Genomic DNA, 24,710 nt, shown 5'->3' with positions numbered 1-24,710 from the left:
ATTGTGGGGGTTGGGGTTGGGGGTGGGGTGGGGGGAGAGGAAGCAGTGTCTGATAGAGGGAATGGATGGGGAATGATATGAATAACATGAAGAAGCTGAGGGTTAGAGTTAAAATAGTGTGATCTCATTTGATGATGAAATCGAGATTGACTTGGGTCATAGGAAAGTGCAAGATAGGGAACAAGAAGAAGAAGAAGAAGAAGAAGAAGAAGAAAGAAGAAGAGAAGAAGAAGAGGACGAGGAGGAAAAAAGAAAAGGATGATTTAGGATGAGCAAGAACAAAATGAGTTGACGCAGGATTTTGGGGGTGGAAGGATACCCAGGAGGGGGCGAGACTAGGTTCCCCTACGGAGGGGAGGGGAATGGGGCGTCTGGTGACGGAGGAGGATTGGCCCCCTTGGGGCGTCCTGAGGAGGGTATCCTTTAGTGGCATTCAAGTGCCCTCCTCTCTCTCTCTCTCTCTCAGTGTTGTCCTTACCACGGTGGGTACCGGGACTTGTGTATCTGTCATGGGACCTTCCACTGGCCGGGCCTTTTTGGTAGGGCCTGCGAATGCCGGAGCTGGTTTTGGGAAGGCCTACTTGGGCCTGGCACTGTCTTTCCTCTTGTTTGTAGGTAAGGAAGAGTCTGTTTGTTTGTTTGCAAGCATTTGTTTGTTAGAATGTGCAAAGAAAGTGATTGAAGTTGATGGGGCTTCTTGCAAGCAAGAGGCCGTGTTGCTACAAGGCGATAAATAAGTAAATGATTATATATATATATATATATATATATATATATATATATATATATATATATATATATATATATATATATATATATATATATAAATATTAATTTAAAAGAACAATATTAATCTACCAATTTCAAGCAATTCCAAACCGGCGTTAATATATTTCTGCACTGTGAATTTAGGCTTAGGTTCGATTTAAGTCAAAATAATGATTTTACAAATATGCCAACATTCCGGCCTAATTCTGACAAGTCTGAATTTTCAACATTCAGGTGAATTCACAAAATAAGTCAAAATTCTGCCAAGTTTCAAAAATGTTAAAAATTCTGGTCAATTTTAAAATGGTGGATTTCAAAATATGACCATCAACATTTTGGCAAGTATCAACATTCCGTTTAAACATTCTGGCCAAGTTTCAAAATTTATTAGAAGTTTAAACATTCTGGCCAAGTTTCAAAATTTATTCAAAGTTTCAACATTCTGGCCAAGTTTCAAAATTTATTCAAAGTTTCAGCATTCTGGCCAAGTTTCAAAATTTATTCAGAGTTTAAATATTCTGGCCAAGTTTCAACATTCTGGCCAAGTTTCAAAATTTATTAAAAGTTTAAACATTCTGGCCAAGTTTCAACATTCTGGTCAAGTTTCAAAATTTATTCAAAGTTTCAACATTCTGGCCAAGTTTCAAAATCCTGTCAAGTTTCAAAATTCTGGCTAAGTTTCAACATTCAGATGAAATATTTATGTCAGTTTTTGAATTACCAGGTTAACTGTTAACCTACATAATTAACCTCTGACCTTCGTAGGTCACCGTGACACCCTTAGATGACCTCTGACCTTTGAAAGATAACCTCTGACCTTTGTGATTATCTTTGGCCGGCGAAGAACTCTTGACTTTATTCTTGGGTAAGGTCAAAAGGTCGCTGAATTTGACTAGTGTATTATTATTATATTTAACTCAAGAACGGATGGACGGAAATTAATAAATGTGTGCATTAGAAAAAAAAAAAAATGCGCCGAAGTTCCTTCAGCGCAATCGAGCTTTCTGTAAAGCGTATAATGCTGTATGAGCTGCGGCCCGTGAAACTTTCAGCCACGGCATGGTGGTAACCTGCCCCATAGCGTTTCCAGACGCACGATCATGGCTAACTTTAACCTTAAATAAAATAAAAACTGCCGAGGCTAGAGGGCTGCAATTTGGCATGTTTGATGACCGGAGGGTGGATGATCAACATACCAATTTGCAGCCCTCTAGCCTCAGCAGTTTTCAAGATCTGAGGGCGGACGGAAAAAGTGCGGACGGACAGACAAGTAGCCATCTCTATAATAGTTCTCTTTGACAGAAAACTAAAAAATGAAAATATTACTTTATATTTCTTTTAAATACTTCGAAATGAGACACGTTTTCAAGGTTCTAAAGAGTAATATACTACATCGCTCACAGTATTTTGACCACGTACATTGGACGCCATTTTGTTTCATCAAAGAGACGATGAATTTAATATGAAAATTATTATGAGACGCATTTATACTCCGCTCAAGTGCTCATTATTATTACTTAAGGCTTAAGTACACACAACAACCGCTGCTTTCTGGTGAGAGAGAGAGAGAGAGAGAGAGAGAGAGAGAGAGAAAGTGGAGGGTTGTGCAAGATTAAATTGGGGAACTTTCTCAACCGTTAAATGGTCTAAGGTCTTTGTAAGTTGCTCGATTTTTATTATAGATAAACTGGTGGCGCCTCTTCTCTCTCTCTCTCTCTCTCTCTCTCTCTCTCTCTCTCTCTCTCTCTCTCTCTCTCTCATAAAGCATTCAAGTAAAATCTTACGCATTTTTTGAAAGGAAGTATGATGAGAGAATTAATTCCTGAAATTAAATCTCTTATGTATACATATATATATATATCACCCAGAGTAGGTACTGGTGTATTGAAGATTGGCATCAGATTATTTGGTTACTTATAAAGTATACAGTATACTTTATAAGTATATCCCTGGGCCCTGATAAATACTATTGTATATATATATACATATATATATATATATATATATATATATATATATATATATATATATATATATATATATATATATATATCAGGAGTGGCTTATTTTAGCGTCAATGTGCCTTAATAACTCATAAAATTATACATATATTAAAGTTAAAAAATCCCTAAATTAAGACTCAAGTTTCCAATATCATTAAAATTTGAACTAAACTCAAAGAATTATGAAATCTAAATATTTAAAAGATAGTAAAAATTGAAGACATGTTTTGATATTTTACAGAAAAATAAGACAAATTCTCTCTGTCACTAATCTCTGATGCTCTTAACTCATTTGTGGTGGTCCAGAGTTCGAATCCCGCTCACGACACGATTAGATGTAACTAGCATCATGAAATTAGCGTTCTGTGAGTTGGATAGATTTCCTGGGTTCGATCCCCAGGGAAGACGGAGCGATCTGGGCTTGTTTTCTGAGATGCTTGTGTCTGTTGATTTAAGAGTGAATTAGTGGTCAGTCGACTGTGGTGGGTCGCAGCAGGGAGTGAGGAGGGGGAGGAAATGAGATAAATATGGTTTTATGAGTATAAAATTTTTTGCTTTAATTATTAGTTAATATACACCTCTTAATTAATACAATTAATAAATCAGTTTGTCTGTTAATGAGATAGAATCTCCCTACTTGTGAGATTCTATTCCCAAATTAATCTCCTCAGGTTTCCTTAATAATGAGATTCTTTTCTTACATTAATCTCCCCATTTTCATCATCATGAGATTCTTTTCCTGCATTAAAATCTCATTTCCTTAATAATGAGATTCTATTCCCAAAAGAATCTCATTTCCATAATAATGGGATTCTATTTCAACAATAATCTCCCCATTTCCATAATAATGGGAATCTTTTCCCAAAATAATCTCCTTACTTCCATAATAATGAGATTCTATTTCCAAAATAACCTCCTCATTTCCTTAATAATGAGATTCTATTTCCAAAATGATCTCATTTCCTTACTAATGAGATTCTATTCCTACATTAATCTCCGCATTCCCTTAGTAACGAAATTCTGTTCTTGAATTAATCCCCTCGTTTCCATAATAATGAGGTTCTATTCCCGAAATAATCTCCTCATTTTCATAATAATGAGATTCTATTCCTAAAATAATCTACTTATTTTCATAATAATGAGATTCTATTCCCAAAATAATCTCCTCATTTTCATAATAATGAGATTCTATTCCTACTTTAATCTCCTCATTTCCATAATGATGAGATTCTATTCCTGCATTAATCTCCTCAGATTCTATTCCCAAATTAATCTCATCATTTCTCTAGTAATGAGATTCTATTCCTGTGCTAATCTCCTCATATTCTATTCCCAAATTAATCTCCTCATTTCCATAATAATGAGATTCTATTCCCAAAATAATCTCCTCATTTCCATAATAATGAGATTCTATTCCTGCATTAATCTCCTCAGATTCTGTTCCCAAAATAATCTCATTTCTCTAATAGTGAGATTCGATTCCTGCATTAATCTCCCCAGATTCTATTTAAAAATAATCTCCTCATTTCCACAATAATGAGATTCTATTCCTGCATTAATCTCACCACTGATGCAACACTGCCCTCATAACGGGACCGAGATTACCCACCCTCCTCCTTATCAGAGCTCCTACATTCCACGAAATCTGTTATGAGTGGCGAGGGGTGAAGGGTTAATGGAGTGCCAAGCCCCTGTGCCCAAGGGCATTCCCCATTAATTATTCGGGCACTGATAAGATCCTGCCCCGAGGTGTCAAGTGTCTTCGACCTCGCCCCGCCGCCTAATCTGTTTGTTGACGGAGTTTTCTTGCTCCGGATTTTTTTATTTGCTTGTTTTTGTTGTTGATGTTAATCTTTGAGCTTTTGTTTATTTTATTGTTTGTTGACGGTGATTATTTTTGGCGTAGTTTTCACTGAAGTGATTTTCTTAGGCCTTTAACAGTGATTATGTTTTTCAAACATCACTGTTTATCAGTTGTTTGATTTATTGCTTGCGTAAGATTTAGAAGCAGTTTTAACAATCTTATATTTTAACATCTTGTTAAAATATGGAGAGTTAGTGGAATGTTAAGTCAGAGCCGTAGTCTACTTTTTTTGAGGTGGCGCTAAATATCTACATATATATTCTTTTTCATAAAAGTTAATATTTTCATTGGGGTCAGTTTTTCGTTATGACAGACTTAAATAATAATAATAATAATAATAATAATAATAATAATAATAATAATAATAATAATAATAATAATAATAATAATAATTTGAAAACAGGATGAAAATTATAGAGAAAATTAAGTTATTAAGTTATAAATTGCTTTGTTTAAGAAAAGCTTCAAAAGGTCAGGATAATCAGATTCTATTCCCAAATTAATCTCCTCATTTCCATAATAATGAGATTGTATTCATACATTAATCTCCTCATTTACATAGTAATGAGATTCTATTCCCAAAATAATTTCCTCGTTTCAATAATAATGAGATTGTTCCCAAAATAATCCCCTCATTTCCTTAATAATGAGATTCTATTCATACATTAACCTCCTCATTCCCATAATAATGAGATTCTATTCCCAAAATAATTTCCTCATTTCCATAATAATGAGATTATTCCCAAAATAATCCCCCATTCCATAATAATGAGATTCTATTCCCAAATTAATCTCCCCATTTCCACCTATTCCCAGAATAATTTCCATTTCATAATAATGAGATTCTATTCCCAAAATAATTTCCTCATTTCCATAATAATGAGATCCTATTCCAAATTAATCTCCCCATTTCCATAATAATGAGATTCTATTCCCAAAATAATTTCATCATTTCCATAATAATGAGATTCTATTCCCAAATTAATCTCCCCATTTCCATAATAATGAGATTCTATTCCCAAATTAATCTCCCCATTTCCATAATTAATGAGATTCTATTCCCAGAATAATTTCCTCATTTCCTTAATAATGAGATCTATTCCCAAGATAATTTCCTCATTTCCATAATAATGAGATTCTATTCCCAAATTAATCTCCCCATTCCCATAATAATGAGATTCTATTCCCAAATTAATCTTCCCATTTTCCATAATAATGAGATTCTATTCCCAAAATAATTTCATCATTTCCATAATAATGAGACTCTGTTCCGAAAGTAATCCTCATTTCCTTAATAATGAAATTCTGTTCCCAAAATAATTTCCTCATTTCCCCAATAATGAGATTCTATTCCTACACTAATCTCCTCAATAGGAGACAAAATAAAAAGAAAATAATAAGAAAATATAAATGTATCTTGAGAATAAGAAAACGAAGGAAAAAATACATAAATTAGATTTTAAAAATAAAGTTACTGATTTAGTAAAAAAATGTGTCGAAGTGTCTTCGGCGCAATCGAGTTTTCTGTACAGTCTATACAGCGTATAATCAAGGCCACCGAAAATAGATCTATCTTTCGGTGGTCTCGGTATAATGCTGTATGAGCCGCGGCCTATGAAACTTTAACCACGGCCAGGTGGTGGCTTATCCTATATCGTTGCCAGGAGCACGATTATGGCTAAATTTAACTTTAAATAAGATAAAAACTAACGAGGCTAGAGGGCTGCAATTTGGTGTGTTTGATGATTAGAGGGTGGATGATCAACATACTAATTTGCAGCCCTCTAGCCTCAGTAGTTTTTAAGATCTGAGGGAGAACAGAATAAAGTGCGGACGGACAAAGCCGGCACAATAGTTTTCTCTTCAGAAAACTAAAAACTCACTCAAGGTTCTTTGCAGCGTGCCTTCGACTCCGAGCTGCAATCCCTTGCATTCATTTTACTGTACCTCCTTTCATATTCTCTTTCTTCCATCTTAATTTCCACCCTCTCCTAACAACTGCGAGGTTTTCCTCCTGTTACACCTTTCAAAGTTTTGATGTCAGTTTCCGTTCCAGCGGTGAATGACCTCATAGGTCCCAGTGCTTGGTCTTTGGTCTAAATTCTATATGCAACTCAGTTTAAACAGTAAAGAAACATTACTTGAACCACGGCCAAAATAAGTTAAAACGAGATTGAAAAAACTTGATAGAGAAACATTACTGTAACCCACAACGTGCCGGCGCATTGCTATGTTCGTCTGAATGCACCCAGTCCAGGCAAACCGTTGTGTCCTGTCATGTCACTGACGAGGGCAAGGAAGACAAGGAATGAGGGAGATAAGGAAGGAATGATGATAACAGTCACTCCACGAGTGCAAAGCCCACATCGGTGACCACTTCTCTCAAGGCCTCGTTTAGTGGCTGTTCTGAGTTCTGGTGGGGCCTCTCCTTTCAAAAATATTCATTATAATAATTGCACGACTGGCAGATCTTTGAATGAGTCCTTATGAATGAGAGGTGGTGAGTTAGGGAGGAGGAGGTCAATTCTGAATGGGGTTTCACTTCTGGATAAATTCCCGACGAAGGGTTTCTTCAGTCTTGGTAAAGGATATCTTGATAGGTCCCACAGACGAAGTTTTGGTATGATGGTGCTTGTAGGGATACCAAGAATGATTATGCATCCATTTCAAAGAATTGTTTTAAGAATTTTATTATTTTTTATGATAGGTATGATAGGATTGCCTTATAGGCACACTCTAGCACTCTATAACAAAAGCGAATTTGGTACTTTTGAATTCATCAGCTATACTAACTAGCTAAGGAACAAAAATATCTTCAAACACTAAATATATTATTATTATAACTCAATGACACATTCAATAAAACACCACTTGATTCAAGACGCCAGTATAATATGCACACAGACCAAAGCCTTGAGTGATTCAGGTATCTCTTTCGAATGCCACACAAATATCAGAAAGTGTCGAGAGAGTCGCGACACGTCAGAGTGTGGATCACTCATCAATTCTCTTGTTGAAGTATGCCATTGATGTCAGATAATGAGAGAGAGAGGCATTTGCGAAGAGAGATAAGATAGTATAAGATATCATGCCTCTCTCTCTCTCTCTCTCTCTCTCTCTCTCTCTCTCTCTCTCTCTCTCTCTCTCTCTCTCATTTCACCCTAGGAGACGAGGTCAATGTAGAATGGTGTGAGGTTCTTGTGGTAGTCTACTGACTCTCTCTCTCTCTCTCTCTCTCTCTCTCTCTCTCTCTCTCTCTCAACGTTGCTGGGTGCAATTAGCCTTGTGCTCCTAACATAAGCAAACACGAGACGCGAGGTTGCAATACCCCCATTAAAATCTCAGGCTGCCCATTTTATTTTTGTAGAGCTGGGTTTAATGGTTAATGGGTCACTTCTCTCATGGTTAATAGCTATGGTTTATTTCTCTCATGGGTAATAGTTTGTTTTCCTGCTGATTAATGGTTAATGGTTAACGATTAGCAGTTTATTTCTCTCGCAGTAAATGGTTTATTTTTCACATGGTATATATAAATATAATAAATAAAAATATAAATAGACACACATATATATATTATATATAAATATGTGTGTGTGTTTGTGTATGTATACACACGAACAGAATTATGCAGATTTCTATGACGAATGTAATAATCATATTCAATCATCATAGTCAATAATCATATTCAATGATTTTAGCTGCGTGTGTGTTTATGTGTGTGTGTGTTTGTGTGTATTACACACGTTCACACTCCCTGACTCTTTGACAAGGACGAAACCAGAAGCATCTGCAACATTCTTTGCAAATCACTCTGTACAAAAGACCACGAAAATATATGATGGTTCGAGTGAACAGCTGACCACTTTAGAGGAAATCGGCCATCAATCAGTCATTATGCATCAGGCCACCTCGATTCTTCTCGTATGATGGCCCTCGTCAAGGAACAGGTCATGTTCTGTTTTGTTTTTGGGTGTTTGTCGAGCGAAGATCCTATGAATTACTACCCTAAAACAATTCTTCTTGGACTCTGTTTAATTTACTTACATTTTTATATATTTGTCTATTATTTTTGTTAATTTGTTTAATAACTGATCTCTTCTTTCTGTATGTCCTAGTAACTTCTACTGAGTAATAATAATAATAATAATAATAATAATAATAATAATAATAATAATAATAATAATAATAATAATAATAAATAGTATTTAAGTATGACGACGAATCTTTGATACCTCTGAGAAGACTGAAATCTGCTTTGGACAACAAATGACTAAAGTATTTTAATGGGTGAAAATCTGTGCTGATTCTAAGTTGACCCTAAATCTGTGCTGATTCTCAGTTGACCCAGAATCTGTGCTGATTCTCAAGTGACCCTAACCTGTGCTGATTCTCAGTTGACACAGAGTCTGTGCTGATTGTTGACCCAAATTCTGTGCTGATTCTCAGTTGACCCTAAATCTGTGCTTTTTCTCAAGTGACCCAAAATCTGTGCTGATTCTCAGTTGACCCTAAATCTGTGCTGATTCCCAAGTAAATCAAGATCTGTGCTGACCCTCAGATAAGTAAACATCTTAGCTAATCCTTCATTCAGCTTGGAAATTTAAGTTGACTTAATGAAAAATTGCTGACTTCAGACAATGAAGAACTGAACGTAATATCAGAATATCTGATCATCCAAATAAACTGCTGAATATACCCCTCTCCCCATGGACCCCATCCAACCAGAGGGCATTTTTGGAGGGGGATGGGCGGTGGGGGGTTGCCACCGCAAGAAACGTAACCTTGGCAATGCATAGAAGGAATCCGCAGAGTCCGACGGAGCTGGCAATGACCAAATGCAAAACCTATGCCAGCCATTCCCAGTTCTTGGCATCGGGCGCCCCGACTGGCACCGATGCCATATTCGGGTGATTCATGCCCAGCATACGATGGAGGGGGGGAAGGGGGAATAGTATTGTGGTACATACTTGCCGAGTCTTAGGGCGTTGTTCATCGGTTGGTCTTGCTTTTTCTTGTGGGGGGGAATGAAAGCTGTTTTGACCATTCCGATTTTTGGGGACATTTTCTGAAAAGCTTTTTGTTGATGATGCTTACGTATATATATATATATATATATATATATATATATATATATATATATATATATATATATATATATATATATATATATATTATATATATATATACATAGTATTTGGAAAACAAGTAAAAAATACATCGAAGTTTCTTCGGCGCAATCGAGTTTTCTGCACAGCCGCTACAGCGTTTAATCAAGGCCACCGGAAATAGATCTTATCTTTCGGTGGTCTCGGTATAATGCTGTATGAGCCGCGGCCTATGAAACTTTAACCACGGCCCGGTTGTGACGTGGCCTATATCGTTGTCAGACGCACGATTATGGCTAACTTTAACATTAATTAAAATAAAAACTACTGAGGAGGCTAGAGGGCTGCAATTTGGTATGCTTGATGATTGGAGGTTGGATGATCAACATACCAATTTGTAGCCCTCTAGCCTCAGTAGTTTTTAAGATCTGAGGGCGGACAGAAAAAATTGCGGACAGAAAAGAGTGCGGACAGAAAAAAGTGCGGACGGACAGACAAAGTTTTCTCTTACAGAAAACTAAAAAGTAATACGTTATTGAAAGACCGTCCATTCTTGCTACAAGAGCCTGGATCAATGAAAACATTTGACAGGGATATATTTCTTAGTTAAGACTTTTCATTTAAGCAATTGGTACGTGACAAATGGCGTGATATAAAGAGGTAGTCGAGAATGAGATTTATATTTTATATTACTATTTTTGTTCCTGTTTTATGATACGTGTTTCTAAGTGGTTTGATTTTTATTGTTTTTAATAATGGAATGTTCAGTTACGAATATTTCGTCGTTCTGGTAATAATAATAATAATAATAATAATAATAATAATAATAATAATAATAATATCATTTTAATAATTTTAGGATCATATGTGATTATAGAATGCATTAATAATAATAATAATAATAATAATAAATAATAATAATAATAATAATAATAATAATAATAATAATAATAATAATAATAATAATAATACCATTTCAGTGTGAGGTTATACATGGTTATTGAATAAAATAATAATAATAATAATAATAATAATAATAATAATAATAATAATAATAATAATAATAATTTTAGTGTGGGATCATACGTGACTATAGAATGCATTAATAATAATAATAATAATAATAATAATATAATAATAATAATAATAATAATAATAATAATAATAATATCATTTCAGTGTGGAATCATACATAATTACAGAATACACGATCCTGCACTGTAATTATTATTATTATTATTATTATTATTATTATTATTATTATTATTATTATTATTATTATTACCACGAGGGGAAATTACTAAATAAGTGAGAAACTGAAAAGCAAGAGCCTGTGCTGGCATAAGACCACCTCTAGCTCACAACAACAACAGAATAACGGTCTTTTTTTGTCTGTCCGTTTGTCTGTACATCGGCTGTTGTGACGCCAGTTTTAAGAGTCACAGATCATCAATCAATCAATCTGTCTCTCCATTAGATAATTCAGAAGTGTTCTGGAAAAGAGAACCATTGGCTAGAGGGCTGCAAATTGGTATGTTGATCATCCACCCCCCAGTCATCAAACATACCAAATTGCAGCCCTCTAGCCTTAGTAGTTTTGATTTTATTTATGGTTAAAGTTAGCCGTGATCGTACATCTGGCACCACTGGTGGTACCAACAACACATTCCACCACCGGGCCGTGGGTGAAAGTTTAATGGGCCGCGGCTAAGAGTTTCAAGGGCCGTGGCTGAAAGTTTCATACAGCATTATACGCTGTACAGAAAACTCGAACGAACGTAGGATTTAAAATTAAATTTAAGATTAAATCTAAAATTAAATTTAAAATTAAATCCTTCTTCCCTACACCTTTAATTCATCCACCAAATGCAATACGGATTTAAATTTCAAAAATCCGTAGCCAGGATTTATTGGGAAAATTCAAGAATGGCCTAAATCCCATAATCCTACAACTGGGAAGGTTTTATTAGAAAAATAAGACGAGTTTAAATCCTATGTCCAACACCTGGAATTTATTCAGCACATTTAAGCCAAATGTAAATCCCGTGAGTCTCACGCGGGATTTATTGCCTAGATTTAATCCTTAAATATATTATATATAACTTAAATATATTATATATATATACAATATATATATATACGTAGACCATTTGCGTTACACAGCAAAAATTCAAATCATTATTAAACAGACAAACTTGATATTTATTCTGCTTAGTTAAAAAATCATTATGCAGGAAACTCTATATTAATCGTATAATTATAATTAAGATGCATTGATAAGATTTCCCTATGGTCTAGTTTAAGGTCATATATGCGTCACGAAGATACGAATCTATACTGATTAAAAAATAAATTTTAATAGCCTATTATATAATTTAGTTCCTAAATATTTGGTTTTAATTTTTCTTCCGTTCCACGTAAGATTTACTTGTTTTTCATACCATTACTTTCGCTTCTCGTATTATTTATGTTTGTGATGTGTTTTTTCCACGCGCTATTTTAATTATCTTACTTTTTAGAAACATTTTTACCCTCAAAAGCAATTTATCAGTTTGAAAATGAAATTTACCTGCAAGTGAAAAGGTGTAATCTCAAATCAAGGATCGAGAATGAGGTTAGAAATATTAGCAGTAGTAATCAGATGTCTCAACCTTTGCAACGCCTCCCCTTTACAGAACGCAGTGACCGGACGCGCGACAAGCCCTCTTCTTCTTCTCCTTCTCCTGTCCTTAACTTTACCCTTTTGAAAAGAGCTCCTTTTGAAGGGCGGCACGCACGCCTTTAGAAAGTGTCCTTCGTAGGAGCCTCTCTTTGGCGGAGGGGCGGGGGGAGAGGGGGCCGCTTGATTTAATTTTATTCTGAGGCGCAAAAAAGCGAAGGGGAAAAAATGTTTATTTTTATTTTTTCGTCCCGAGAGAAAAAATGTAAACAAACATTCTGGCAACATTTTTGGTGGTGTATTGCAATAGTGGGTTATTTAAGTTAAAAGAGAGAAAGTGGTTTCTTTTTAGAATAAAATGCTTTTACGGGTTAGACTCCTATTGTTCATATTTATTCACTGTCCTCATTTTTAATAATATTCATTTATTATTTTATTATTGAAGAGAAAAATTCCATTATATTTCCAAGTTAATATTTCAAGTACTTAAAGGAGTTACTTGCTTATGTTAAGTGCTACTGAATGAAGCCAGGTCCTCAGAGAGAGAGAGAGAGAGAGAGAGAGAGAGAGAGAGAGAGAGAGAGAGAGAGAGAGAGGTAAAGCAAGGAACTCTGTTTCCATATTTTAGGAATAAATCTGAAACCAATTACAGAAGTAATTGACAATTTTTTGTTGATTGATAATATATTTTACAAATTATTGAAGTAACATTGGAGATCAGTTGTGAGGGTAACAATGATATGTGCAGTAAGTACCTGATTGTCAGTCGACTGCCTATGGTCGCTGAGATTAGGTAGGTCAACAATCCAATATATATATACATATATGTTATATATATACATACATATGTTTGTATATATACATATACACATAAATTTCAGGAACTAAGTTCAAATAAGCAAATAAAATCCAATAAAAATATTTAGGCAAAACTTAAAAAAAAAAAATTAATTAATACCCTTCGAAGGTAAACAGCTGATTGGCACCGTTCATTAGGGTCCTTTTAAAAACAGGACGGTTTTCCGCCCCCAAAACTTCGCTCAGGAACAAAAAACGATCTTTGAACAGGAGGCGCAGTCTGCGTTTTTCAAGATTTTGCAGCTCATGAGTAATGTGTCTGTTATAAAAACATTCGTGGCCTTTCTTCAATCACTAAAGTAGCTTTGAATTTTTTTTTTGTCACTCCACAAAAGTGTGAGTTATGTTTGTGTGTGTGTGATGTGTTTGTGTGTTTGTGTGTTTATTGCTTGTTTTTTTAAACCTTGTCGTGGCAGAAGCACTTATCAGTTATAATTGACCTTTTGGGTTTAAGTTGTTTTCAGGGTAAAGTGAATTCGATATCAAACGGTATTTGCGGCTTAGTATTTGGGAGTATAAAAAAGGCACACGTGTATATGTGGTACCACTTATGTATGTGTGCTTGTATGTATGTATGTATGTATGTATGTATGTATATATCTATCTATCTATCTATCTATATATATATATATATATATATATATATATATATATATATATATATATATATATATATATACTGTATATATTCATGATATATAGCTTATGGTCCACGCTTCATTTATAAAGAGAGAGAGAGAGAGAGAGAGAGAGAGAGAGAGAGAGAGAGAGAGAGAGAGAGAGAGAGAGAAATTCTCATTTACATAACAATAATCATGAGTCACATTATGATTTATGAAAAACGAATTATGTAATAAATTCTTTTCTCAGAAAATGAAACTATTTTACAGACTGAACGTGTCAGGGGAAGCCTTCCCTCCCCTCCCAACCCCCCCCCCCCAGACGCTTCTGATACGTTTAAGTAGCAAGCGTTTTAGAGAAGCCAAGACGCTCATTGTTTTAGTACGAGATTGCATCATATTTCTTTTGTTTTCGATCTCGTTTGACGTTCTCAGACGCTCCATAGAGATGGCTGCTAATTGCCTGTCCGTCCGCACTTTTTCTGTCCGCCCTCAGATCTTGAAAACTACTGAGGCTAGAGGGCTGCAAATTGGTATGTTGATCATCCACCCTCCAGTCATCAAATATACCGAATTTCAGCCCTCTAGCCTCAGCAGTAGTTTTTATTTTATTTATGGTTAAAGTTAGCCATGGTCATGCGTCTGGAAGTGCCATAGGTGCCAAAAACACAGGCCACCACCGGGCCGTGGCTGAAAGTTTCACGGGCCGCGGCTGAGAGTTTCATACAGCATTATACGCCGTACAGAAAACTCGACTGCGCCGAAGAAACTTCGGGGCATTTTTCACTTATTTGTTCTTTACGTTCATCGTGAAAAGAAATTAAGGAACGAAAAAGAACGTTTGTACTTTTGAAGAAGACATCTTTGTTCCCCATACACATATGCTAAAATTCAGTCACAGCTCCTCTCCTTCCACTGCCGGTCTTTGGAATGTGGGAATATTCCTGTTTCTGTATTCCTAATTCTCGTAACCTTCCTAAATCTTATCTCCCTCAGTCAAAAGGACCAGTTTTGGTCAATTTTTTGGAGGGAAGGGTCCCCAAAAATCCACACGTATAGTTTTGCTTAATCCTGTTAAGTAACTAATTCATGTATTTTGTTGTAATTTCATAACGAAAACTGTTCACAGAGAGAGAGAGAGAGAGAGAGAGAGAGAGAGAGAGAGAGAGAGAGAGAGAGAGAGAGAGAGAGAGAATCTTTCATTAAAGCCAGGCCTTGAAAGGTTGTCTTTGTGTATCTCAGCCCACCCGGCAGCTTTATAGGGAGATATAAACTCATTATCTAGGGTGTGGGGAGAGAGAGAGAGAGAGAGAGAGAGAGAGAGAGAGAGAGAGAGAGAGAGGTGAACAGGGCGTCTTCTATGCGTCATGTGTGGCGCTCTCATGGGGCGCCTTCTATTTATACAAGCACGTTTTCACGGCAGACACTGATTGTTACGCTCCACTCACTTGGATCTCATTAATCTATCTATATATGTGCGGGAATTTTCATTCATAGAGGCTCTTTCGGTAAGATGCGTGGTCGTGTGTTTTCGCTCTTCGGAGGTGCGTGATTTGGCTGTTCGTATTCTGAGGTAATGTTAATGTTGATGTGATTTATTTAATCTCTTGGCTTTCGTTTGCTTGAAGGGAAGAATAGGCAATGAGAAGAGAGAGAGAGAGAGAGAGAGAGAGAGAGAGAGAGAGAGAGAGAGAGAGAGAGAGAGAAAAAAAGATTACGGATTCCTGGTCTAGATGTTAAAGGAGAAAAACTCAGTGATGAATCTCCATCATCAACCACCATTTTTATTATTAGATCAGGTCATAATCACCAATAGTTATTATTCAAAAACTCCCAGAAGCTTTACGGGGATTTGTGTGATTCCACGTGACCATCTGGTGAGGTGGGGTTGGGATGGGGGTGCAGGCATGGACCTTAGGGGTTAGAAATCCCCTCCCAAAAATCATTGCTTAAAACGGGATGTAAAGTCTTCTCTAGTCAGCCCCCATCATGCATAAGGTGTTAGGGAACTTAAGATACTGGCTATGGGTCACACTAAGACCAGTGATGATGGCAGATTGAATTTGGAAGAATAGAAGAAATATGGGATTTATTATCTGGGATTTTTGGGAAGAAATAAGCCAATTTTAAACGCACATTCAGTAAATACTTCTAAACCCATACCTGTGTAGAAAATGTCCTCATCATCAGCTGTTTCATTCTCCTAACCAGAATGCTCATCAACAGCACATTGAAACGCCTTTATAGGACTGCATTATTCACATATATCTTGCATTCATTTCCTCTCTTCCTGAATGTTAAGGCCCATCCTTTCTAAAACCTCTCTGACAAAATCTCTCCAATTCCCAGTGCCTTCTTTCTCCTAACACTCCAGATTTGTATATATATACTCCTTTTACCAAGCTATCATCTTCCATTCTTTCAACATGACCACACCATCTCATAACACTGATCTGTACTTTCACCTAAAATAACCTTTTTTTAACCAAATGTCCATGTCTCTATATTTCTAACTCTTCCTATTTTTCTTATGCCACAAATACTACAAAAATGGTTCATCTTCAATCTCTACAGTTCTACCTTGTTTTTTCTGTTCGAATTAAGCATCTACACTTCACTTCCATAATGGAGAGTTGGCTCAAGAATGCCTCCATACCTTCCAATCCTTTGCACTCAGCTCGCTTCCTTCCTTACCTTGCCTATTCTTACTCATATTTAATCTCGACTGTCTCCTCTTTCACAGAATCTCTTTCATCAGTCTATTCTGCTTTTGTTCTCCATCCTCAGTCTAAACTGAATCATCTGTGTTCATCAGCCAGCCCACACACCACTTAAACCCCATTTTCTTATCCCATAACAGCAAAAGACAAAACTGTTGTCTCAACCTGAGTTTTTACACCAAATAGGCCATTCATCAACAGCAAACCACAACACAAAGTTCATTTCCATCATGAAAGTTTCTTTATCACTCTGAGAAACTCATCATCCATATCATTATCATATTTCTTCAATACCTTCCAATATGTGTTTGTATTGCCTCTGTTATAAGCTTTCTTTAGCTGCATGTAACTCACATAACTGTTTCATAACAGAGAATTGGTTCGAATATTCCCACCCCTGTCTAAACCTGGAACAGCCTTCCTACAGAGGATGTCGGGTCATTGGTACTTCAGAAGTTCAGGCGAGTTCATTACTGCCTAATACTTTTCTTCTTGTATTCTGAATTTTAATCATTTATCTATATATTAATTTATTCTTTTCTTTTCAATAAGTGGTATCATCTTCTGCCCTAATAACTAATTTTTTGGAAGCTTGTATCAGTCAGGGCCCTTTGGTGGGCATGTTCCATATGAATAGGGTTCATCTTCTGAATAATAATAATAATAATAATAATAATAATAATAATAATAATAATAATAATAATAATAATAATAATAATAATAATATTAGTAATATCAAACCTTCTGTCACCTTGGTTACCTGTTCAGTCAAAATCTTACCCTTTTCTGGTATACTAAATCATCAAGCATTTATAATCAAGGTTCATCGCAGACTATTTTCAGAAGCGCTTGCAGACACAAGTGTCAGATGCTTGCAGCAGTCAGTCTTAGGTCTTAAGGAGGTTAACATGAGCCTCAAATACAGTCCACATTTAGTTGATGAGATTTTCATATGACCAGTTTTGAGAATTATGTTCAGTATTCTCTCTCGAGGATTTGGAGTAATGAACTGGTCCTACGTCTATTAAACTGTGGTATGTTGTTCATTCCTTACTTGTAAATATGTGTCTTTGTGTTATATTCAACGGTTACCTGTGGTTTCAAATCACTTCAGTCGACTGTCCACCATGTGCATAATTTACCATTGAGGTCAACAGAAGCACAATGAAATTATTAAACAGATCAAAGTCATTTTCATTTTTGTCACTGTGGGATTGAACCCTGTTATCTCGCTTTATGATAAGAGATTATAACCATTGAGTCAAAGAAGTCACTCTCTCTCTCTCTCTCTCTCTCTCTCTCTCTCTCTCTCTCTCTCTCTCTCTCTCTCTCTCTCTACACACACACAGATATATTCATATAGCCTACATATATATTTATATATTTATTTGTGTTTATATAATTAGTTGTATACAGAAATATTCTTGCAGAGAGAGAGAGAGAGAGAGAGAGAGAGAGAGAGAGAGAGAGAGAGAGAGAGAGAGAGAGAGAGAGAGAGCATGCACAAGGATGCATGGAAAGAGGTTATATGTGCTTTCAACATAATGCCCCAGTTCCGAAGTCAGTGACCTGCCCCACTGAGTTCTGCAAGAAGCGTCTAATAAATGCAGAGACTTAAACTCAGTTTGGATTTATGCTTATAAAAATCTCTGGCTTCAGAGAGAAGTTTGTTTATTTTTAATCTCATCTGCTAAATGGTTTACCTGAAAAAGTGTGGAAATGGAGATTTCTTGCATCTGAATGATTTTTTTTTTTATATATAAATTTTGGACGTTACAGAGAATGACAATAATAATTTGTTTCATTTGCAATTCTGGTTCTGTTATTTTCTGTGAAAGAATGGCATCGTTCCTCAGTAAGTTTTTGCTTTCAAGAATTTCTTCAGAGAGAATTTTCTTCTAGATACATAAACAGATATCCTAACCTGCCCTATGATACTCCTTAAAAATACAATTATTAAGATAATAGATATTTAATTGTTTTTTTTTTAAATTAAGGTTTGACAGAATGAATATATAATTTTATTACTTCTAATAAAGTTGAGACATCTTTAATTTGCCTGAATCCACCATTATTATGTCTAATTCCTTCTTTGAAGACAATTTGATTGGGGGAAAACAATGGCATGGAAATTTAACTTGAGAAAGGTTTCTGAATTTTAATTGTCCAGTTGTAAATAGATATTTCAGTCACACTGGTGATGTGATACCATCAGTTTGTTTTAATGAATCAATCAAATTCTAATTTGGAAAGCTCACATATAGCTTATTCACAAGTACAGGTGACTGTCCCCAATATCTCGACTGGTCAAATAGCAGGTTGGAAACAGCTGGCAACTGAGACAAGCAGTGGGCGGGGCCTGTGTCTTCACTTAGGACGTAAACACCCGCAGGCTTTTATTTTAGGCGTATATGCTCTAGTACTGCTTTAAGAAGTAGTTATTAGGGATGATTAATGTTACCCTGATTAATCTTTTATCTTTTCTTTTTGTTTACTTTCAGTTTGCGACTGCAACAGAAATAGCGATGATATTAGAAGACAGGAGGTGGTGGAGGGCGGCAGCTTCACGCTGACGTGTTATGCCCAGTCATCAAAGTTAAAGGCGGTAGGGTATTCCAGTGTGCCGTTATGAATACGAATAAATACACTGATGCGTACACAAATACGTATGCATACTTGGAGATATTATAATAGCTATGGACATTCCCTCCATTATTTATGAGAAACTCGTGAAATCTTTCACTGAAGAGTGGTAAAGACAAGCCCCTAATCTCCGCTGGTCTCTGCTCCCATTTATTTGATAAATCGCCTTTGTTTCCCGGCGTTAAAACCTCATTCCTAGGAAGTCATTCTTGATGGAAGGCGCAACTTTAGTCACTTAACTCTACGGAGTTTGCACATACATTTTCACGCCTCGCGTTCTTGTCACTTCTGCCCGTCTTCCATATCTGATTTTTAATTAAATAAAACAGTAAATGGTTCTGCTCCTCTTCCTTCCCCTCACTGCATTTTATTTCATTTTCCTCTTTCCTCTTCCAGGCTTCATTCTATCGGATTACTGGTTTTGTTCTATCCCACGTAGGCTTAACAACATTCTGCCAGTCATGTTGACCTTGTGAGGTCATGAGAACTGGCAAGTTGGTCTGCTCCATTTTGTTCTTCGATTTCTTTCATTTATTTCCCTTTTCTATCATCGTTTGCTATTCCCCGTTATTCATTATCCTTTTATTTAACCTTTTCAATGTTGTTTTTGTTGATACGATTCGATATAAGATTTGTTTAGGGTAAATAAAGAAAAAAAAAGTACGGGTGGTGTGAAAATGTCTACGGGAATTTCACATTAATTTTCAAATGATTATTAATCAAAGAAAACGGATTTCAAGGTGAACTAAAAGAAAATGCAATGCCGCGTCTAACATGTGAGTAATAATCATTACTTTCGAATAGTGAGCTTAATGGGACGGTAATAACTTTATTAACGTAATAAAGAATGATGAAGGAAGTTAATTAAACTTGTAAACAATTGATACCATTCACCCAAATGCTCTTTGTAACTTTTTTCTTTTAATTATTACCGATAATTGTCATTATCAATATCGCGTATGTATTTATTTGTTACGTTTGCTTTAAATGATTAATATCGTGATTAAATTATTATTATGATCATTAGGTTATCATTATTATTAGATTATTATCATTATTGAATTATTATCATCATTATTAAATTATCATCACTTTTAAATGGTTATGATAATTCCTTCGGCTTTCAATATGCTTTATTATTTCTATTGTCGTCTCGGAACTACTTACAGTTTTGTGAAGCAATTATTGCTATCTACTAATAATTCTTGTTGCTTATTCAACTGAAGTTGTTTACCTGACCCTAAGTGAGTAATTAAGTCCAGCCCAGGTGCTACCATTTGGCCCAGTTGGTAGATAGCACCAAATTAGGGGCCCCAGATTAGGGTACAAGCACCAGATGCCTTGTTAAATTGACATCTATTTAGGTCAAGGCTAGATCCACAGTCGAAAATTGTGGTCTTTCTCATGAGGACCACCAGAAGTCACTGGCAGAGGGATGACAGATAGGATTTGGGCACTGAGACCTCTCCTCTCTCTTTGGCTTCCATTGTACAGACCTCTGGATGACCTTGGTCAAAAACCAATAGGCAATAGCAGGAGTCATTGGCTTTGGTTAACTAGGAACTGCTACAAGGAACTGGTTATCCTTGAGTGAATTTAGCCAACGAACCCTCCAAGGGTTCTGCCTCTTAGGTTGGAAGCACAGTTTAGAAATGGCCCCTGTTCTGGACTTTTGGGAGTGCTGGAAATCTTCCAAGGGCCCTTGGACTGTAGGCATTGAAGGAGACAAGACTGATGACATTAGATACTTCACATGGATAAAATGTGTTATATCTCTTTATTATTATTATTATTATTATTATTTATTATTATTATTCCAGTATCGGTGGGTTTATATTCGAGCTGGGACACAGCGTCCGCAAGTCCTCAGTTCCGGGCGACGATTAGTCGTTGGGGAGCCAAGGATATCACTGGAATCCAAGGTAGGTGTCTAAAACTATGTACAGTTTAAGTAATCTAAGCACTAATTGAAAAATACTCATAGTAGCATGAGTCTTGAAATGGAGAAACAAATCCACAGTTATGTATGGGTACAAATGTATTTAAAAGTAAATCTCTACAGAGAGCTTTCGGGAATCTGTTCGATTCCCCCTTTTCATGCATTGAAAGGAGGAATCGAACAGATTTCCGAAAGCTCTCTGTAGAGATTTATTCATAAATACATAACTGCGGATTTGTTTCTCCAACCTAAGTATTATCAAGGGGTCATATGATTTTCTATAAATATCAATAGCTATCTATATCAATAGCTATCTATATATACAGGCTCGAAATAATAATCCCTAAATGACTAGATGCGAGGAACTAGTCGTTTTCTCCCTGTTCCAAAGAACTATCCCTAAATAACTAGCTCTGAGGAATTAGTCCTTGTTCCCTTATTCTCTGGAGCCAGTACTTGTTTCATGGCTGTAAGGAAGTACTTCTAAATAACTAGGTCTCATTTAACTAGTATTTTTCCCAAAGAGTTACTAAAAATACGTCTTACAGACCTGATCATTATTGGCATGCCCCTTAATTTTAGTCTTTCAGCAGAAACCACATTTAGCATTGCAATTAATATCTGATAAAGTAACTCCTGATGTTAACTAACTAGCTTTAGTCATGACAGAGTAACTCTTCCTGATATCAACTGCTAGTTTTAGTCATTGATCATAACCCTTCCTTTGAGAACAGAACTTGAACCAAGTCCCTCAGCTGAACTTTTATTACAGCCAGAAGGAGACACTGTGGCCCTTGAACTCACGTTTTCGGACGTACGCCCTTACGAATCGGGCCTCTTCATGTGCTGGAGACAAGGGCAGAAGCCAGACCCTCAGGTCTTGATCACGGTCTTAGGTGAGTCAAAATTAGTAGGCACTGTTTCGGTCTGTCAGTGTAGTTTTCTCAACGTGACCTTATCACTCTGCTGTGGTTTTCTCAGCAAGTCAGTGATCTTTTGATGATGTTTCAAAAGAATGGGAATGATTGAGAGTAATTACACAGTGATTGTAATGATTCTTCTATATTGCTTTCTTACATAATAATGTACTGGGAGATTGAGCTGGGTCAAATGCTTAATTAGCTTGTACATATAGATTCGTAGGAGTCAGTCCATTGGGGGTATATTTTTATTGCTTCTAAGGCAATACCTTTGTTGACAATGGGGAATGGAGTATTGGTACAATGTAAGAAGGGGTAGTGGTCCCTAGAACTCAGTTAATTGACTCTTCTGATATTGGGATGAGCGTATTCCGAAAGTTCAGAAGCATACATAGGACAGTTAGAGAGTCATCAAAACAAAGTTTTCAGTTTTAATTTAAGTTTTAATTTATATAGAGGACATAATATGATGGTCAATTATGTCGTCAATGAGAATAATAATGAGGAATAAAATACTGAAAAATTTAGGGTGCAGTGCTCTTTGTACATATGCTTTCATAGACCGTGCTCTCCACAGGAAGGAACCAGATCAAGAAGAGACCACTTAGACCCCTTTCAGTGCCTAATGATATTCCTACCTAGTCCCTTTTCCACACTTGTAGAGCTGCACTTCTCTGATGTCTGTCCTTCATTTACCTCCTTGTCAATAATTTCTGATGTATTCACCAATCGTTCAACATTTTCCCGCACACTTACACCCCCGTTGATATGTAATCTCACACCTACATTGTTATCAGTACCTAGTTTTATACACACACAGTTGCTGTTATCTATAATCTTGCATTTGTGGTGTTATCAGTACCTATATCTATACAGACACCACCCTGCTTACAAATGCTTTATGTTCTGGACGCCCGTATATATGTTGAATTATTTGTCAGTTGGTTACTGTACCCTTCATACCTATTTAAGTACAGTGTGATATAAAGTCAATACAGTACTGTACATTTTTTCATCCTAAAGCACAATACACTGTACGTACAGTGCTTTATGTTACAGAATAGGTGCACTAAACAAAATCTGAACTTACGGGTGGCAAAGGGGAGTGCTCTGAACACAATTTTAACATGTGATCTCATTTGTTTGTATCTCTGAATGTTCGTAAGTTGAATGTTCGTAAGTTGAATGTTCGTAAGTAGAGTGGTCTCTGTATTCCCAAACCGTCACTATCAGCTTGTGAGTGTGAATTCTCACTGGTGTGTGTAGATATTACTGATTCCCCCTCCAAAATCTACTCATAGTCATAGGTCCCAATTAACGTCCACAGAACCAGGAACAGCGCCAGAGAAGCAGGTCATCAGGTATTCAGAGGGACCGTCAGAGGTGAAGTTTGGCAACTCTGCCACTTTCTTCTGCATCATTACTCCTCCCTGGCCTGTCAAGGTAAGTTCTTGGTGACTTTTGCATAGAATATCCCAACGGCTTTCATCTAGTTACGACTGGGCTGGACTGGGCCAGTAGACTGTCCATTCCGCTGACGCATGGATGAAGAGAAATGGTCATAGCTTATTCACTCTTGAAAACTGGGCGTAGAGTTACGCTTTATGTGAATGCTATAGAAAAGAAAATGTCAGTCTGATCATAATAAAATTGATGAAATTTTAGTGTTTGGGCTCAATGTAAGTCAAAGTTAATAAGGAGTTATAATGAATTATCCTGGACTGAAAATAGTTGTGGTTAATTGCTTACTCTTGGGGTATGGTGATTCTCAGATGGTTTTTAGGATAAAGTTACCAATTCTTTGCCCTTTTCACCACCAATCACAACCCACTATGGTCGACTCACCACCAGCTATTTAAATCACTATATAGCATTTAAGTGACCACCTCAGGCCACTTCAAGATGTCACTCAAGTGATCTCCAGAGTAGAGGCCTCTTCAAAACATCATTTAAGTTGACCTTTATAGCCCCAGTTACTTCAAGATTTCATTTTAGGTGATCTTTTGGGTAGAAGGGTCCTTCCAGACGTCATTTATGTTGTCTTTAGAATCGAGGGATCTTTCTGACTTCATTTAGGCGTTGTTTAGGGCCCAGGCCACTTCAAGACTTCTTTCATTTGACCTTTATAGCCCCAGTTACTTCAAGACTTCATTCAGGTGGTGTTCAGTGTAGAGGGCCCTTTCAAGATATCATTTTTGTTGTTTTTAGAGTCGAAGGCTCTTCAAGACTTTATTTAGGTAATTCTTAGGCTTAAAGGCACTTCCAGACTTCATTTAGATGATTCTTAGAGTTAAAGGCACTTCGAGACTTCATTTAGGTGATTCTTAGGCTTAAAGGCACTTCGAGACTTCATTTAGGTGTTTCTTAGGCTTAAAGGCACTTCGAGACTCCTTTTAGGTGATCTTTAAAGTAAATGCTCCTTCCAAACATTATTTACACTGTCTTTAAAGTCATTTCTATTGTCTTTAAAGTCATTTATATTGTCTTTAAAGTAATTTCTATTGTCTTTAAAGTCATTTGTATTGTCTTTAAAGTTATTTATAGTGTCTTTAGGTGGTTTTTTGAGTCGGGGACACTTCAAGACTTCTATTATTCTCAGTTCTGACGCACT

At 36.2% G+C, this 24,710-nt stretch overlaps 1 protein-coding gene across 1 annotated transcript in view; it reads left to right on the top strand.

The window, feature by feature from the left end:
* The first annotated feature begins 455 nt into the window (after positions 1–455).
* LOC136856259 (uncharacterized) overlaps positions 456–24,710 on the top strand; it is an 89,788-nt gene continuing 65,533 nt past the window's right edge. Inside the window, exons 1-5 of the mRNA XM_067133952.1 lie at positions 456–615; positions 19,099–19,202; positions 21,061–21,162; positions 21,952–22,075; positions 23,427–23,542. Of these exons, the coding sequence (XP_066990053.1) occupies positions 510–615; positions 19,099–19,202; positions 21,061–21,162; positions 21,952–22,075; positions 23,427–23,542 (552 nt within the window). The 5' untranslated portion in view covers positions 456–509. The remainder of the gene's footprint in view (positions 616–19,098; positions 19,203–21,060; positions 21,163–21,951; positions 22,076–23,426; positions 23,543–24,710) is intronic.

The sequence above is a fragment of the Macrobrachium rosenbergii genome, chromosome 35 (genome assembly GCF_040412425.1).
Source record: "Macrobrachium rosenbergii isolate ZJJX-2024 chromosome 35, ASM4041242v1, whole genome shotgun sequence".
Lineage (NCBI taxonomy): Eukaryota > Metazoa > Arthropoda > Malacostraca > Decapoda > Palaemonidae > Macrobrachium > Macrobrachium rosenbergii.
Note: the sequence above shows the minus strand (reverse complement) of the source record. Positions and strands in the feature narration are given on the sequence as shown.